This window comes from Calidris pugnax, unplaced genomic scaffold, assembly GCF_001431845.1.
Source record: "Calidris pugnax isolate Ruff unplaced genomic scaffold, ASM143184v1 scaffold52, whole genome shotgun sequence".
Taxonomy (NCBI): Eukaryota; Metazoa; Chordata; class Aves; order Charadriiformes; family Scolopacidae; genus Calidris; species Calidris pugnax.
In genome coordinates, this window is record NW_015090811.1 from 2,846,267 (window position 1) to 2,865,461 (window position 19,195).

Below are 19,195 nucleotides of genomic sequence, written 5' to 3' on the forward strand. Positions count from 1 at the left end.
ACACTGATCTGAACCGAAGATTGCAACCCGAATGCCCGAGTGTGTGGAGGTGCTTGTGGACCTCTGCGCTGGAGACATCGGCACCGAGAAGCCAGCGACACAGGGGATGCCCACAGAAATCACAGAGCCAACACCAGAATCACAGAATGACATGGGGTTGGAAGGGACCTCTGGAGATCATCTAGTCCAACCCCCTGCCAAAGCAGGTCCACCCAGAGCAGGTTGCACAGGAGTGTGTCCAGGTGGGTTTTGAACATCTCCAGAGATGGAGACTCCACCACCTCCCTGGGCAGCCTCTTCCAGGGCTCTGCCACCCTCAAAGTGCAGAAGTTCCTCCTCATGTTTAGGTGGAACTTCTTGTGTTCAAGTTTGTGCCTGTGACCTCTTGTCCTATCGCTGGGCACCACTGAAAAAAGACTGGCCCCATCCTCTTGACACCCTCCTTTAAGTATTTCTAGGCGTTGATCAGATCCCCCCTCAGCCTTCTCTTCTCCAGACTAAAAAGACCCAAGTCTCTCAGCCTCTCCTCATAAGGGAGATGCTCCAGGCCCCTCATCATCTTTGTAGCCCTCTGCTGTACCCTCTCCAGTAGTTGCCTGTCTGTCCTTCTTGAACTGGGGAGCCCAGAACTGGACACCACAGAGGCATGGTTTGTGCTGGGAGACTCACCCAGCTAATGGGATTATCGTTAAGCCAGGGAGAAATGTCACGCCCCACAGAGCTGGTTTTCAGTAATACAATGAGGGATCTGGTGGAATGAGCTCTGTTATGTCAGGGTGCAGCCTTACACTAAAGCAAAGTCAAACCAAGGGCTTGTTGATGCTGAAAAGTGACTGTCCTGTCACTCAGATGCTTTTTCCCTTCATCTAGCACCCACCTCTCCTTGCCCTGGGCCAGGCCACGGAGCGAAACAGGAATTCAAAACAACTCCACATCCACAGAGGATCATTTTTTCTGGCAGTCTGCTTCCTGACTGGAGTTTCCCCAAATGTTTTGTTTTCACAGCTGATGATTTTTGAGTTTGGAGTAGGCGCGAGCGTCTTTGGGACCGCGCGTTGGAGGCCGTCCTGCCCCCATTCCAGTCCACAGCAAAAAGCCACGTGAGCTGCAGCAGGAACGGGCTTGTTCCATGGCTTACAGCCTGGAAATACTGTACTCAACACAGGATAGCTTTCCAAAACTGGATGTGAACGACAGCATCACTGTAATGTTTTGTTAGGTTAGGTGGCCAAATAATCTGAGGAGAAGCCAAATACAGACATGTTTTCTTTATAGGTAGTAAAACCGCTGAAAACTGGTGAAGAGTTGCCAATTTTTGGATCTCTGAACATAACGCACGTGCAATGGACTCAACTCTCTACTGGCATAAAGGGGTGAAACTCTCCCTCAAAGCTAATAGAAATATTTCTGATAGCACCAGCAGGGAATTTGCCCAGCTGCATTTCAGCTGCTGCCACACAAAGCCCTAGAGAATCGGGTTTTCTGCAATGAAACTGTGTTAGCTCTGCAGTGTCAATAACTAGGAATACCTATTTATTCTATCTTCAAACAAAAAGGCTGTGGAACTCAGGTGGATGAGCAAATTATTATGCTTAATGAATGTTTTGAGTTTATTTACTCAGGCTGAACTTGTAGACCAAACAGGAGAAGACCTACCTTGGAAAACTCAAGGAAAAGTACTTATCTTTTTACTTCTTTCACCTTGCTGCTCATGACGAACTTGAAAACAAAGCTCTGGTAATGTGTTTGTGTGCTTGGCTAAGCCCATAAAGATAACTTTAGCCCTGGAGGGGCTTACACAGTGGCAGCTCCCTGTGTACATACAGACAGGAGGGTAGTGCCAATGGCAATAGTGTGATAGTTCACCTCTGCAGGGACTCGCAGGGCTGACGGCGTAAAAAAACCAGCTGGGGACAGATTAGAGAATCTCTTGCTGCTGTCGGGTTTGCAGGAAGGTCTTTCTGTTTCAAAAGCCTTTTTTACTAATTGCACTTGTAATCACAGAAGAATCTTTTAGTAATGCATCTTCAGAGAAACGCAGGGACCCAGCAAGGTGGCTCTATCTGGTCTTGCTCCTCCCTGGCTTACAAGCTTTCTCACCCTCGTGTGAAATGTTAATGTGGGGAGGGGGGCACCAGGACCAGTCCCTCCTGCTATTTTCAATGCATTTCCCTGGCCTGTTTTTTTTTTTTTTTTTTTTCCATCCTGCGGTGTAAAATTAATTCTGGCAAAATATTGAGTGAATTAAACTGCAACACGGTGATCTCCTTGCTCAACTCATATTTGCTGTCTGCCTGATTTATGTTGAAAAGAGGCACTTGGGCATGCCAATTATCCTGTCTTTTATTTGCCTTGTGCATTGAGCCTTTGGCTACTAGAATTAAACTGGAAAATGCAATTAAAAGCATTAGCTGCAGCAAACATACCACAAAATATCATTATATGCTTGACAATGTTCTCCTTCATATTGTTAATCCCTGCAGATCTACCTGTGCTATTAGATTTCATATATGGATTTTATTTTTCTCCAAAAACTACATTAATTGGAATGAGCAAGTTGCATGCTTAATTGCAGAAGGAAGGAAAAGGAGGACATCTCCAGACTGGAAAACCTCACCTGACTTGGTGAATATGGTCTGAACTTAAACTTGGATTGACCAAACATTATTCAAGCTTCAAAATGTTTGTGGGTCGCTAGACAAAGTTATTAGATCATGGTTTTAGATAAACAAGTGTTTGGCTTGGCAAACCATGGAAATTATTGTGTATAAACAAAGTTGCCTTCAGTTGTGATGAAAAGTAGACCACAAAGGAGGGGAAGCCCAGGTGATGGTGATCTGGGCAGGTCCTTCTTACCTGCAGAGCTCAACACAGGCTTATGAGCCACACTGGTGATGGCCACCAAGGAGCAAACTTAGGTGGGAGTGCAGATGTCCTTCGCTCTTTGTTCCCAAATTTAAATAAAGGATCAAAGAAAAGCAAAATTCTTACAGAGAATGTAGTTACAGTAAGTTGGAATGTCAGGAAATGCACCGCTGTGGAACACAGAGCTCAAATTCCTGTGGTTATTTCCCTGTGAAAATATTTTTGGGGAAAAATTTTTTTTTAAAAAAAGGAAAAGATAAAAAACCCTGAAACATTATTAACCGTGTAAACTCAGTTTACCTGCCTTATCAGTGAGGCTGAGTATCCAAAAATGCCTAATGCCAGAGTCTCTAAAACCACTGAGCTTTATGGGGAGAATGTGTATTAGAGTTGTATGAATTGCTCACAACACACTTTAAAAATACATCTCTCAACCTCTGGTAGGAACCCTCCATTGCAAGAGAGACTTGGTGCCTCTTTATTGCAAAGACCTCCCAGAAATCCTTGTCACCCCCAGCTGAAACCTTCTCTTTACCTGTGGCTGCACCAAGAGAGTATTTCCACAGAAAACAAATGTCTAAAGCACAGAGGCACATATAGGAGACAGAAAAGAAGGAAAGATGAAGCTGTGCTGCACGTAAACCTGTTAAATACCTGATGCATTAAATCCCAGGAGTAATAAAAAGCTGAAATTACAGGCATAAAGTCAAAGAACAGGGTTTTAAAGAATGGTAGTGTCAGGAGTGGCAGTATCTCTGACCGGGGGCTGCTTGATTGCAACATTTTACCCCCTCTTGCTAGTCCTGATAAGAGTTGTAAAGTGTGTAAAACCAGGCAACTTTGCCCAGCTGGACTCATTTAGCTCAACGATGATTGCTCAAGATGGATAAGAGAGAAAGCACAAACAAAACTTTCTACGCTCGGGGTAAACGAAACTTCAGACACACAGGATACTTTGCAGCATGTAAAAAAAACTTCTTTTCCTTGATCGTGATGGATTTGGTTTTGGCTGGGATACTTCTGGCAAGGTTCCGCCGCAGAGCAAAACTACCTTAGCTTTTCCCAAGATTTATTGGCTTTTGGAAGAGCCACGCTGACCTCTCGTTGGGGCACGGCAGCCGGGGCTGAGTGAGAAAATAAGGCAGGGCCTTTGGGCCAACCTCCTTCCTTATTAGTTACCAGCAGCAGGCTCGTTTAATATTTGAAGCACTCTTTACCGAAACGACACTGGCTCGTTTGTTTTCAAACCTCTCAGGGAAGGGGAAGCACGGCCAGCGGTGGGGCGGAGCAGAGAAGGGGCAACAGTCCCTTGTTCTTCTTTCCTTGGCTGATTAATTAATTGCTCTTGTGGAAAGCACCAAGTCTGAAAGTTTTGACCCCCCCCCCCACCTGCGTTCCAGTTTGCCTGTTCAAAAGAGTAGAGTAAAATCCCTTTTGTGCCCTGTTTGTTTGTTCATGCCAGGGACTGCTCTCCTTGCTCTGGTGTCAGAGGCTCCTCCACCAGCACAATAGATGAAGCAACTACAAATACGTGGGCACAAGTTTTATCATCTGAGTTAGTTGTACCCTTATTGAAACCTCACTGTGACAAATCTTAGGAGATGATGGGTGCTGACAGAACCTTACGACTGCGGTCTCGGGGCTCCCTCTCCATCAGCCATGGCCCAGAGCTCCTTAGGACAGCAGTCTCTCTGTTGGCTGCAGCAAACTGTAGTTAAGATCCTAAAATGCCCATGTGTCAGTCATCTAACTTCTTCCTTACTAAATAGCTAAGTTTCCTCAGCTGCTGTGAGGAATATGTGAGTAAAGAAGTGATGGTGCCTCTGTACTGGGCACTGGTGAGGCCTCACTGTGAGGGCTGGGTTCAGTTCTGGGCTCCTCACTACAAGAAAGACATTGAGCTGCTGGAGCGTGTCCAGAGGAGAGCCACCAGGCTGGTGAGGGGTCTGGAGAACAAGTCCTACAAGGAGAGGCTGAGGGAACTGGGCATGTTTAGTTTGGAGAAGAGGAGGCTGAGGGGAGACCTCATTGCCCTCTACAGCTCCCTGAAAGGAGGTTGGAGAGAGGTGGGGGTTGGCCTCTTCTCCCAAGGGAGTAACAGGAGCAGAGGAAATGGTCTGAAGTTGGGGCAGGGGAGGTTCAGATTAGATATTGGGAAGAATGACTTCACTGGGACGGTGGTCAGGCACTGGAACAGGCTGCCCAGGGAGGTGGTGGAGTCACCATCCCTGGAGGTATTTAAGAAACGTGTAGATGTGGCTCTTCAGGGTATGCTCTAGTGCCTGAGATTGTTGGGTTTGGGGTTTTTTTGTGTGTGTATATGTTTGTGTATGGTTGGACTCGATGATCTCAAAGGTGCCTTCCATCCGTGAAGATTCTGTGATTCTCTGATATTTTCAGAGGACTCTCCATGCTCCCAAGCCTGCAGCAGCTTGGGTGTTGAGGTCACCGTTGAGGAAGAAACCAGCGAATCTGCTCAGTTAATGTAAGTGCCAGCTCATGTGTTTATGTACTATAATCCTTACCTGAACAAACACCGTTGACACTCGGGTGAACCGGTGGCTTGTGCGATGCTTTGCACACGCGGGCTGTAGAAATCACACAATTGAAGTGAAAGGCAACACAGTTGAGCACCAAGATGGTCCCAAACCCTGTCCTTTCTCTTCTCCAGCTCCACTGTGGAGCAGAAGTAGGGCTGCCCAGGCTGCAAACTAGCTGTTTTGATTAAATTAACAACCTTTTCCTGCAAGTCTAAATGAGTCAACGCCCTCATTGTTCTGTCTCACGGTTTATGAAGAGCTGGCGTGGGCCCAGGTGCTCTTTAGGCAAGGAGGAGAAGTGACAGAAGTGGTGGAATTCCCCACAGCCCTACCTGGGCATCAACAGCCGCCCCTGCCCATGGGAGAGCTCCTGGTGCCAGGGCTAGTGCAGGCATGAACGTTTAGCCCAGCCGATCCCCAGCCCTTGATGCTTTTTGTTGTTTTTTAAAGTTTTATCTCTCCCTCAAAGGCCTTTCTTCCCACGCAGTGAAGATCCCCTGGCTCCTGAGACATTACTTAGGGAAAGGAAAATGAATTGACAGGAATTATTGACAGGAAAAGCACCTTCTGCTTTAACTTTTCAGCTGGAAAATTTCATTAGGGATCCTGGCATATAATTACTTCTGTGCCCTGATTGATTGATTTGGAAGTTGAGAGGGAGTTGGTTTTGCTCCCGAACTCCAGCTCTGGAAACTGAGATTGGGTCAAGTTGTCTGTGAGTAAAGTTTGGTGACTCCTGGGTTAACCCCGCTGCCCTTAATTGATTACAGGCTGGTAAACAAGTCAGTTGAGGAAGCTTTAGGAGGAAGAGCACCCAGCTGTGTTGGGTTAATATGCAAACAGTAAACGACTTTTCACAGCCCAGGACGGACAGTTCTGGGCAGGCACAGGAGAGGTGCCAAGGTAAGAATAAATTCTGCTCGGGATAAAGTTGGCATGTCAGAGTTACTCTGAAAAGTAAGCTAAAACGGGGTTAACACATTGAAGTAGAGGCCCAAAGAGATGATGTGGCTGATGTAAGTAAACATGTGCATCTGCCTCAAGGTGATGGGTTAACAGACTTTTTTAGATCTTCCTTGAACTCAGACACACCCTTGGAAACTCAGTCAGGTGAGAAGAAATCAAGATGATGACATTCATGCAAATAGAAGGCCTAAGCCCAAATTCATGCCAATAGCAGCGTTTTAGTCTGCGTAAAAGGACCATTATGAACCTTGAGTCGGTCTATAGTCCTTAATGAAGTGGTTCTAGGTTTGTACTACTGCAGCATATGTGTGTGTGTGTATATATATGAATATAATTCATAGTATATATTTCCTTAGAATGTGCTTAAAAATATAATTTGGCTCAGGCTAAAAGCTTCTGTTTCAGCAGCTTCACCCAGGGTGAGACAGGCAATCACATTGGCCGTTCTCACATTTGAGAGAATGTCTCAAATGAAATGAAAGCCCTATCTTTCCTTTTCATATTTCTACTACAGAGCTGGACAACATCCAGTGAAGTCTACATCAGTGTCCAAAGAGTCCTTAGATACAAGATGCCCTGTCTGTGTGCTAACAGCTCTGGAGTTTAATATTAAATACAAATCCACAATGTGCTCTCTGATTAATCGCCTGGAATCTGAGCAGATCATCCTAGACCAGAACTAAGCTCTTTGTGCCCAAACCCAAGCTTGGACTGTGCCTCCAGTGCGTTGCAGCACCTGTAAAATAACAGCATCTTCCCTCCCTTGATCATCCACACGGATAATCAAAACAACTCGAGGTGTTATGGTGTGATATTTTGAAAGCCTGGTAAACTCTGCTTCACTTCTGCAGATAAAATGGCAACGGCAGATGGGAATGCAAAAGGCAATACAGAAGTTTTTGGAGCCCTGATCTCTCACAGCCGGCTGGGGGCAGGGAGGTGAGACGGCGTTTCTGACTCCTGCCTGTGCCTGCTTTCCAGCAGGGGTTGGGGCAGGGAGGGATTAAAAAAAACAAACCATCAAAGGTAGGTTCAGTCCTACCAAATGTATGGTGCTGCTCTGGGGAACCTTCTCACTGTTTGCCTGGCAGGGGGAAGCTCTGGAGCAGAGGATGCGACGGCAGCTAACGCGGCACAGAGCCTGTCTGCACGTGGCTGGAATGTGGAAAACACCAAAGGTAACTCGTCCAATCACTAAAATAACCCAAAGCTCAGCTACTGACTGTGCCACGTAACACTGGTCCCATGGGGCCCAGAGCATCAGGGCTGCTTGGAGCTCTTGGCCAGAAGAGCTCCTTCCTCTTCCTCCTCCCCCCAGCATCAGAGCAGGGTGCACAAGGCCCATAAAAATCCCCTTTTTCTTACAATTTGCTGCTTTATGCACCCTGAAAAGAGCAGAAATGCCATGTAGCAAGGGCAGAAATACCTCCCTTCTCCAGGTATTACCCTTGGGGGTTGCAATGCAACCGTTTCCAGGGGCGCTCAGGGCTCTCCGTGGATTTTTGGGGAGGCTGCTCTGCCTCAGGCATCCCTTACCAGCAAAGCCAGGTGTTCGTGAAAGAAGGAAAAGATAGTCCTGAGAACACAGCCCTTCCCCTCAGTGCACTCCTTCACCCTGTCGCTTCTGCAGACTACAACATGCATGGACACCTACAGCGAGACCCAAAAAAACCCCCCACGCCTGTTTGCAAAATCTAAGCTAAGAGCAGTTGGGTCACCTAAAAAAAATCCTTACGGCGTGCCAAGGATCGGGAGTGATTCATGCTGAGGGATGGTTCCGAGGTTTGTTTGGGTTTTTTTGGCTTTTTTATTTGCAGGACATCTGAGTAATTTCCCACTGGTGGGAGCTGATGGCTTGTTCACGCTCGTGTGAGTTCACCAGCCAGGGGCTGGGTTGGCACCAGTGTCTCCGTGCATTTCCCACAACCAAGCTTTCAGTTTCCAAAAGAGTTTTTTTTGTTTTATACGCTCCCTCTGCTGGCTGTAGTGCAAAGTATTATATTCTAATTAAACGCCTCGACCTAAAATTCAATTGCAATGAAATCACCAGGTTAAGAGCAAAAAATCCCCTGTCTTTATTCCTCCTCCGTACTCTGACCCACACGTCTCGATGGCACTCAGGGTCCTGCTGCTGGCACAGGGTTTGGGGGAGGAGTAGTTTTCTATAGCACCAATGATTATTGCTGTTTTAATTATCTTAATATAAAATACATTCTCTCCTTTAACAAGCCCTGCCTCTGCTATACCCCTAGACCGTTTTACAATTGGAAGCGCTGTGCTTTGTAGAAATCCCACTTCAGAAAAGAACCAATGGTGGTGATGGAAATATTTAGTGTTTTCTCTTGTTTACATACAGCCAGAAAGAGTTATTTAAAATAATACAGTTTCTGTAAAAACCAAGCCATTGCAGGGTTTCTTACTCTGTTTTCTTTTGCCTGTGGAACAGCTGAGAAACACTTTAAAATGCTGTAGAAACTAATTGTGAAAAATCATTAGAGGGTAAAACTTAGTCTTGTATGTAGCAACGCTGCGCTGCCAACTCTTTAAACAACACTTATAATGGAAATAAATTGGATTAGTGCCAGAAAAAAAAAAAAATGGAATTATGAGCAAGGAGAAAACGTGTGCCCCACGTGGATGGCTGGTACCCCAGCAGAGACGTGCTGTGTCTAAGGCAGATTAATGCTTGAATTCCGAGCATTAATGCTTGAAAAAAAAGTTCTGCAGGGCCCAGACTGTTTTTAATGCTTTCAGTTTAATGCAAGCGGGAGGATGACACCTGCTGACTTAAAAAACAGGCTTGTAAGTCCTTGGAAGCTTTTTTCCCCAGCGCTTTTTTTCAGTAGGGGGAAAGGTTTACATTCTGTGAAAGCCACAGGACCCTGCTGGACAAACCAGCAACCCCCCACACCAGGGTATTTCCGAAGTAATACTGCTGTGACCATTAATAAATGAGGGAGCAGGGGATGAAAATGGGTAACGGTTCAGAAAAAGAGAGGCAGGCAAATAGGAATGAAAGCAGAACTAGGACTTGCACTGGCTAAAACAGATTTCAAACATCTAAATGATCCATAAACATATAAAAAGCTGTTTATAGATCAGAATGGTGAACACGAGCTGCACTGTCTTGAAAGACAGAGGAACAGCAGGAGAGCAGGCATTGTCCACTCTTCAACGTCAGCAAACGTGGTCACCATTAATTATTTGACTGAAAAGAAATGAGAGGAGGTGACCCCCGCAGCCCAGGGACACACAGACGAGGTTTCCTGCCTCAAAAGTAGCTTTGGTTCAGTATTTCTTCAGGACATCTGAGCTCTCCTGTTTTGTTCCGCTGACCTCTGCTAAGTCAGAACTCAAACTGGAAGAGTTGTACATCAGAAAATAAAACCAGTGGTCCCAGGGGAAAAAAAAAAAGAAATCACAGATATATTTCACTTTATTTATTTGTTCTTCATTTTGATAGCACATCTCAATCACACTTGCTAATTAGATCTTACAAGGTCTTTCCCCTGCACTGGGAGAAATGCAAAAAACCATCATGCATAAGATATTGAATGCACTCACATCCAGGATGTTCTACTTGGGGGGGTTTGAACATCATAAATAAGAGAACAGTAAACCACCTGGTTTGGGATTTTTTTTACACAGCATGGTTGTTACAGAACATAGCAGCTTAAAAGGTTCAACACAGGTTAACCTACTTGCAATATTTTTATTTGAAAAAGTTTCTAATAAAATTCCATAAAAGAAAAAAAAATACAGAGGCCCAAACATCACAAGAGAATGTTTTAAATATAAACCATTTCTTTTTAATTTGTTTGCAGGGCATAAACCCCACAATGACCCCTCTGCTTTGGCTAGGGATGCAATTTTGGAGTTACTTAGATGAAGGTTAGGAAATTCAACTTATTTGTGAATTTTATGCACCATGAAACATCTTTAAATGGGGGTGTTTTTTCAGAAATGCTGAACACCAGCCTCTAAGAGGTCCTAAGCTGGGGAAACAAAACCTCCATTTATTCCTCTGAATATTGGCCAAAATACTGGGGATCTGCTAATATAGTTCCTAGAGCTGTGAAAGGAAGTTGACTATAGGTTCTGTTATGTGAGTTTTATTTATATATTTTTTAAAGCTTACATTTGAATGCTTTGATGGCCATCAGGAACAAGAAATTCTTTCAATGAACAAATAAAGTCAAATCATAGGAGCCTGGGGAAGAGTTAGCCATACTTGTTGATTTAATGAAAAGACAAGCAGACAAATTTATTGTCTTGTTACTACTCACAGGTGAAATACTGTTACAAATACTCGACCTGACCCTGCAACATGCAAAGTGCCCTACACGGCTTTGTGAAATACCCAAGGGATGAAGGTGCTGGCTTCGCCCGAGGAAACACTTCAGGAGACGTGGGACCAACCCCAGGAACAGATCGAGGTGTTGTAACAGGTATTAATTTTAATCCCTTGCTATCAGGCAGCAGCTCTCTCTATCCGTGCCTGCTGGCCCTGGCTGAGTTACTGCTTAAACTTCCAACTCTGGGCAGGGGAACTGCAAAATAGAAGAAAAGCTGAGTTTGGACTAAGACTTCAAGGTTTACACTGAATTTTAATCAAGTGTCTTCTGCAGCTGTATACCACAAGGTCTTTTTTATAGCTGGAACTCAGACCTCTTTTTATATATTATAGGATCCATCACCTCTCTTTGCAGCTATCACGTACTTGAACCATAAAGCTGCATGATAAAAGTGGTCAGGATCTTTTGACAGAAGAAGTCAATACTGTCCCATCTCACCCAAGTTGTGCTGCAATCTGGGCCGTCGCCTCACGCTGGGGAGGACTTAGTAAACACATTCAGTCCAGTTACATCCCTACTACCAGTTCTTGTGCCAAGACTTTAATGTGCTTCAGTGCATGAAGGAAATTTACAACCAACTCTCTGAATATTTATACATATAAATTTTTTTTTCCTGCTCTCCATTTCATTTCAGTTTATATATTTTTTTCCTGCTCTCCATTTCATTTCAGTTAAAAAAAAAAAAACAGCAGCAATTATATTATAGCTTCATAGCAGATATTTATAACTTAGCTATAAACAAATGCTGATCTAAAGCATTGCAGACAGCTGTCAGGAAAACTTAATTATTATAGAATTTATAGGAATATTAACCACTTTTTTTTTCCAGTACTACAGTTACTACTATCTTTTAATGACGGTGGGTGGATATAAATTAGATCTTTTCAGACATGGGTTTGCTCTTTAAATGAAAAAGCCAGGAAGAAGCCTGTTGTTACAACTCAGTGTAACATTAAATTATTATTTTAAGAGCAAAAAAACCCATAGGTAAATGGAGCTGTCTCCATAGATGGGAAAGGACTGTGGAGCAGATTAGTAAGATTAGTAATTTGTCTTTTGAATAGAAATACCTTTGGTTGCTGGCTGTTTCAAGTGTAAATTATATCTACTGAAGTTGTGTTGATGGGGGAAAGAGGGTTTAAATCCAGAAAAAAAGAGTTTGAATTCTTCTGCAGTGTTAATTGGATACATTGACCAAATTTATCCTGATTCAGATTGTCACTCAGCCGCTCTAATTCCACCCAGTCTTTGTAACGATGTAAATGGAAGAAGAATCTGGGCCACTGTTGAAAAAGTTTTGCCTTGTGCCCTCCGTGTGAACCTACGCCCAGAAATAACTGAGCTGACATGGAGGCCTTGTTCATTAATAGCTTTTCTTAATACGTGCAACCTTATTAACAACATGATGTGTCTAGGAAGCAACAATTCAGCAAAGCCATTCTCTTATTTGATTTCAATACCAGTGGAAGTGGACTGGTCCGTGTATATTTGAAATGACAGAAGGCAGTTTGATCTACCAGTGCCTTTTTTTTTTTTTTTTTAATTAAAAAAGAACTTTTCAGAGTCCTGCCATAAGAAAAGCTCTAATGAAATGGCCTTTGTCGTGACCTCCTACCAACCACCCAGCATCACCTTGTGGTACTTTGAGAGGAGCCAGGATGGTGATGAACTGCCTGCCCAAGAGGACCAGCAGCCTCACAGCACCACCCATGGTGGGGCAGGATGCTCAGAGACAGCTACGAGGGAAGGATGGACAGCCAGAAGCTATGGGAGCTGGTTCAGTGCCCGCTGGTGACCATCACATCCAGTGACACCTGTGGGTTCACCTTCCCAGCTCCCTTGTGAGGTAGGAAATTCCTGCTCCCTCTCTCTTGAAGAAGAAAGTGAGGCATAAGGAGATTAAGTTGTTCTCCTGGGGTCCCACAGGAAGCCTGTGGTAAAGCTGAGGGTGAATTTAATCCACTTGTTTAATCACAGGGCAGCCATTCTCTCCCCTTTGCCTAGAAAACCCAGGGGTTTTGACACAACTTTCATTTCTGCAAGCAGTAACTGTTGTAAGCAGTTTCACTTCCCTGTCCTGCTTGTATGGAATTTACAGACTGGCTCAAACCGTAGAGATTTGTTGCACAAGAGCAAGACCATCTCACCTAGCATTTTGGGGCAGTCCACAAGCCAAAGTTCAGCTGCAGAGCTCAGACTGAGATCTTCCATACGGATTAGAGCTCACCTCTATCTGCTTGCTTCCCTCCTTCCAGGAAGCATGAAATAAAATAAACACCACAAGCACAAAAGCAAAGTAAATGAACAAAAACTACTATTAATTACAAACATTAGTGCAAACCACACAGTAGATTTTTTTTTTTTAGTATGCTCAGTATTTCCTGTAAAAAGGTCATGAAGCTGAGGCTTTAAACACAGACGAAGTCACATTCTTTAGCCAAATAAGTAGTCAGCTCTGATGCTCACTCACATAAAAAAATGTGGATTTGTATGTATGCTGTAATACTTTTTATTGAAAATATATTTAGTCCTGTGCTTTTATAAAATATAAATAACTAAAAGGCAATGAAGACCAAATTCCAAAGCTAAATTACTAGTTGAAATGTTTGGCTAGGAGACTTGTCTAGCATCATCTTAACTGCCTAGAGGATCTTCTTTTTTTTTTTTTTTTTAAATTTAAGTAAGCCTTTTGTTCATGGGCCTAAAAGCCAACACCTAAATCCATGCTTGACATTCAAATGCATGGCTCTGCTGTCAAAGGTGAGAGTGCTCACACTTGCTTTTGACACCAAGTGCTCACCACTGTTGAAAAGCAGCTCCCTTTTTTACAAATTCAGATGTACCTGTAGGTGTTAGGCTTTATCTCACCTCGTTTGAAAACTGGGGCCTTTGTGCCTAATTAAGAGTCAAAGCTTGAGAAGTTCCAGCCAGTTAAGAATGCTCCAGGAATGCTGATCTCCCTGCTCCACATTTATTTATGTTTGGCAATTGTCAACTGAAAAAAAAGGTGGGGAAAAGAATAAAATACCTAAGTTTGAAAAAGTATTTCTCAAAAACCTTTGCTGGGCAAGGCCAATGGAGCCCATGAACGCTGTAGTTATTGGTCTGTAACCCCCAGCAGCTGCAGCTGAACAGACGAAGTCTGACTTAGGAAAAAAGTGCACTTTTTTTTTGTTGTTTGCTCTTTCTCAAGAGCGGACACCGGAGCCGCACACCCCGTTGCCTTCCAGAGAGACCCCCCCACCTTCAGAGGTTTTCATCCAACCACTTTATATAGCTGTTCCTGGTCTGGATGCCCGCCGAGAAATCCGTTGGCCAAATGGTGAATATCATGCAGCCATGAAAGCAGTCCTGGAAGTGGTCGAGTGTGACCTCCACGCCGGCGTTCTCCAGGCGCTTGGCGTACATCACCCCGTCGTCGCGCAGGACGTCGTTCTCACAGGTGAGGACGTAGGTCTTTGGCTGCAGCCTCAGGATTTCATTTTCCGCCAGAAGCGGGACAGCCCGCACGTCCAGCAACGCTGGAATCTGCTGGATGATCTCAGCCTCCCCCGTGGTTTGTACCACAGGCTTGTAGTTCTTCTTGAAGGACGAAGGCAGGAGGGACGTCCAGTTGAGACGTCCTCTGAAAGAGTGGGCTTGGCCAACGTCAAGAGCGGTGTGGTTGTTAATCAGCAGGGAGTGAGCCAAGTCATAATTAGCATTGAAATAGTCTATCCAGTAGCTGATCATGACGTAACGTGGAAGAACGGGCATGTTCATGTTCTGCTGGTAAGAAGGTGTATTGAAGTCAAATGCCTGAAGGACTGGATAAATTAAGGCCTGCAGTTTGGGTCTGATGGTCAGATGTTCATCTTGGCTAAGCTGTGAGGAAAAAATACAGGATAGAATTGGGATTACAAAGAAAATAAACGTAACAATATCAACGTAGAACTTCATACAAGCAACCATTCATTTGACAATTTTTAGGCTGAACTCTGCTCTTATGCAGATAATGTTGCTATTTTCTCTGAAACATTAGCAGCCTGCTCTTTTTCTTCTCCAGTAAGGATGGCCATTCAGGCAGACCCAGTGTGCTGTCTCCCACAGAAATCAGTGGCAGAAGTTTATTGATGGGTGTAAGAAGAAAAAAAATAAGTGTAAAGTGGCATTTCACTAGTGCACTTCCCAGTTTAACAACTTGAACTGAAGAACTTCCTGAAGCAAAGGAGCTATTCTTGCTTTTAACAGTTTTTCATGGATTTTTCTTCCATGAATTTATCTAATTGGGGTGTTTTTGAGCATATGCAATCTGTTGGCATCCACAGTTTACTCTAGCTTACCAGAGAGGAGTTTACCAGAGCTTACTAGAAGGACCTCTGTGTTTGACTCGCACCTGATGTCTGCATTTGATTTGAGCCTATCAATTATAAAGATCAGGGGGCACCAAGTTTTTCTGGAAGAATCAGCAAACACTTGTTTTGCATCATCTTATACACAAGAAACACAGTTCTCTATGGTATCTCATCTTCTCTGTCTCTTTTTCAGGCTGAAAAACCTTTGTGTGTTCAACGTCTCCCTGAAACAGTCCCTACATCACCAATTTTAAAAGGCATTACGCATGAGGGAAACGAATTAGGAATGCTGCTTCCAAAACACGGTACTATCATGTTTATCAGACCTCAATATTGAAACTTTTAGTGTAATTGTCCCCTATTAATTTTTTCACCCTAATTCAATATTGCAAGGTTGTCATGATAATTAGTTGCCTGGACATGTTATCCGCTTTCTTATCACCAATGGTTATGACAATACGAGAAAGCTAATAATAATATTTCACTCAACCATGAGAAATATTATTACATGCCTCAGGCTGCCTTTAAAATCTTTACTAGATTAAATTCAGATTACTTTTAAACTGCAGATATACAAAAGAAATTTCCTTAAAATTGCGAAATGCTACAGGAGGACAATTTGACAGAAGAATTAAGCTTCATTTATTGTATTTTTTTCTCCTTCATTTGTATTTGAAAGAAATAAAAACCTATTTTCAGAGACAAGCAACTAAAAATAGGAAGCTAAATTGATGTTATGCATGTACCCAGCTACCTACTTAGAAAAATAAAGAATTCATGAGCAAAAGGGGTAAAAAAAGTTGTTTAGCTCTTTGCTCTTAAAATCTGGCCCATAACAACTCATAACTAGTAAGTCATTGCAAGCTTTGCGATTCATATTGTGACTGACTCATTTTTTTTCTGTGAAGTGACTAGATGCTGGCTGTCTACCATTCTGTCCTTAGGGCTGGCAGATCACCTCGTGATGACACAGCACAAGGAATCTGTCAGCCTCTACGCATCGCTGGATTAGGGACTGTTGTGTGTGACACTATTGCAGCTCTGGGATGTTACCTGCTGACACACAGCAGCTGCCAAATTTCCTCCTGCGCTGTCGCCAGAAATTGCGATCCGATTTGGGTCAACTGAGTACTCAGCCAAGACATCAGGCTGCAAAAAATGCTTAGTAGCACGAAGAGCGTCATGGAACTGCTCGGGGAAGCACACCTCTGGTACCAGCCTGTATCTACGAAAGGAAAAGAGAGGAGAGACCATTATTACCATCAACGTACCTCTCTTTCAGGATTAATAGCTGATATCAGGTATTCCTAAATGGCAAATAACTATTTCGTTAGGATAAATATTACGGGAAAAACATGAGGTGCCTGATACTTATGTAAGACTTAATCTTATAATTAATGCTCTAATTCTGAAAGATTAATATGAACCTACTAGATATGAATAATAGCAAGACTGTATAAAATTGTGCAGCACTTCCCTAGGATTTCCCAACAGAGGATTTCATCATACATTATAAAAAGGAATAAATATTTAAAACATCCTTAGCAAGGGAGTCATTACAGTCAGGCTGTGCTCGATCCAAACCCCCACCTTAACTAGTATGAGGCAGAAAGGGAGAATGTGTCATACACAGAATGACAGAATCACATGGGGTTGGAAGGGACCTCTGGAGATCATCTAGTCCAACCCCCTGCCAGAGCAGGTCCACCCAAAGCGGGTGGCACAAGAACATGTCCAGGCAGGTTTTTGAATGTCTCCAGAGAAGGAGACTCCACCACCTCCCTGGGCAGCCTCTTCCAGGGCTCTGCCACCCTCAAAGTGAAGAAGTTGCTCCTCATGTTTAGGTGGAACTTCTTATGTTCAAGTTTGTGCCCATTTCCTCTTGTCCTGTCCCTGGGCACCACTGAAAAAAGACTGGACCCATCCTCTTGACACCCACCTTTAAGTATTTATAAGCATTGATCAGATCCCCCCTCAGCCTTCTCTTCTCCAGACTAAAACGACCCAACTCCCTCAGCCTTTCCTCATCAGAGAGATGCTCCAGGACCCTAATCACCTTTGTAGCCCTCTGTTGTACCCTCTCCAGCAGTTCCCTGTCCTTCTGGAACTGGGGAGCCCAGAACTGGACCCAGTGCTCCAGCTGGGGCCTCCCCAGGGCAGAGCAGAGGGGCAGGATGACCTCCTTCAACCTGCTGGTCACACTCTTCCTGATGCCCCCCAGGATGCCCTTGGCCTTCTTGGCCACAAGGGCACATTGCTGGCTCATGGGCATCCTGTTGTCCACCAGATTCAATAATTGCTCTCCATTATTGAGGAGAGGAGATGGAATATACCCATTGCACAGATGGAGAGACTGAGGCACAGAGAGAGAAAACAGTCTGCCCAGGACGAGCCAGCAGCTAAGTCACATTCATGAGATTTTCTCAGTTTCTAAATAAGAATGCAGGAGAAGTCTGTTCATATTTGCTGAATAATATGCAATATAAGAGTTGTTACGAGGCCTTATGGTACAAAGTATGTCTTCTGTTTGTAGCTTTGCAAACAACAGATTTTACATGTTCTCAGCAGAGCTGAGCAAAACAAGCAAAGCAAAATCCAGTTTTCTGATTCAAAACATTTTCTTTAGAATCTAAACTATCAAGTTTCATACACTGCATAGGTTTTAAACTTAGGTTACACAAAAAGTGTTTCAAACTCCAAATCTGACCTGCTTTCAGGAAGCAATCTATATATTGCATCAGCTACAAAGGAATATGAGAGAGTCCTTTGGGAACTTCTTGCAAAACTGGAAAACAGACTACGCATATATCATGAAAGTGAGACATGCAATTAAACCAATGAGAAATCTAATTAGACTTCACTAATTTAGTACAAAAGCCCTGACTGAAATATGTAATGGCTAAGGAGAAGAGGTAAACAGTAACTCATAGAAACAGGCAGAATTATACCACCATAAATCAGAAAAGGGAACTTTTCAATTCTGTGATTGCTGGAATAATCAAAGCTGCTTTTTTTACTTTTCATTGTTTCTACTAATAAACAACACAGAAGTAAAAAAAAGCGATCCTTTAAAGTACGCTATAAGCATTGAATGAGTAACATCAACTCCATATAATTAAGTTGCAATTAGATCACAGGGCTCGGTACGTAATCAACTGCATGTGGGAAACTTGAGTAGTTACATGAAGTGATTGGGTTTGCAACAGAAAATATTGAAGTTGACAATAAGGACGGGAGAAGTACCAATCAAGCTGGAGTCATCTAGGTAATGTCGTTAGCTAGTTGAGAGCTTTGATTACCTTGGAATTGTTCAGCGAGTTAGAAAAAGCAGCCCTGCTTCTCTGTTGTCTGGCACCCGGGCAGCCCTCTGCTCTTAAGTGAGCTGTCTGGGACAGTGGGAGCTGGAGAGAGCAGCAGGAAACTGACAGAGTCCAGAGCAGAGGCTGCTTAAGGAGCAGGGGTGGAATGGTTTGATAGTTATTCTGTCCCAGACCCTTGCTCAATATGACTTAGAAACTGTGATTTATGGACAGACTCCGGGGGGATTCATATATATATTAATATATATATTTTAAATATTTTATATACATACAGTATTTTATATCCATATAAACTTTATTTATATGTATATAAATAAAAATATACCTTGCAGCAGTGGGAGTGGCCACTGAGGATGGGAAAAGTCCCTTTTGCTACAAGTACTCTCTTGACTGTGAGGGTGGTGAGACCTTGGCCCAGGTTGCCCAGAGAAGCTGTGGCTGCCCCATCCCTGGAGGGGTTCAAGGCCAGGTTGGATGGGGCTTGGAGCAACCTGGTCTGGTGGGAAGTGTCCCTGCCCAGGGCAGGGGGGTGGAAACTCAATCGTCTTTAAGATCACTTCCAACGTAACCATTCTATGATTCTATGAGGAGGCAGAAATGTGTGGTTGAGCCTTCCTTCAGGTATGTATCATGTCCAAATATGTTTGGGTTCTGTTGTTTGATTGTTTTTAAAGTTCACAAGTATTTACAGAATTTTAACTTGGCACTTGAGTGATCTCAGGTTTTAGCTGCACTCCTTACATGTGGATACAACTGCAAGATGCACTAAAATTTGCATTTTAGTATCTGTCCAGCTGAATCAACTGCTACGTTTC

At 43.6% G+C, this 19,195-nt stretch overlaps 1 protein-coding gene across 1 annotated transcript in view; it reads right to left on the reverse strand.

Annotated features, from left to right (window-relative positions):
- Nucleotides 1–12,250: 12,250 nt before the first annotated feature.
- Nucleotides 12,251–19,195, reverse strand: part of NCEH1 (neutral cholesterol ester hydrolase 1) — a 20,792-nt gene continuing 13,847 nt past the window's right edge. The window contains exons 4-5 of the mRNA XM_014938833.1: nt 16,114–16,285; nt 12,251–14,590 (exon numbers count right to left, since the gene is read on the reverse strand). Coding sequence (XP_014794319.1) covers nt 13,973–14,590; nt 16,114–16,285 — 790 coding nt within the window. The 3' untranslated portion in view covers nt 12,251–13,972. The remainder of the gene's footprint in view (nt 14,591–16,113; nt 16,286–19,195) is intronic.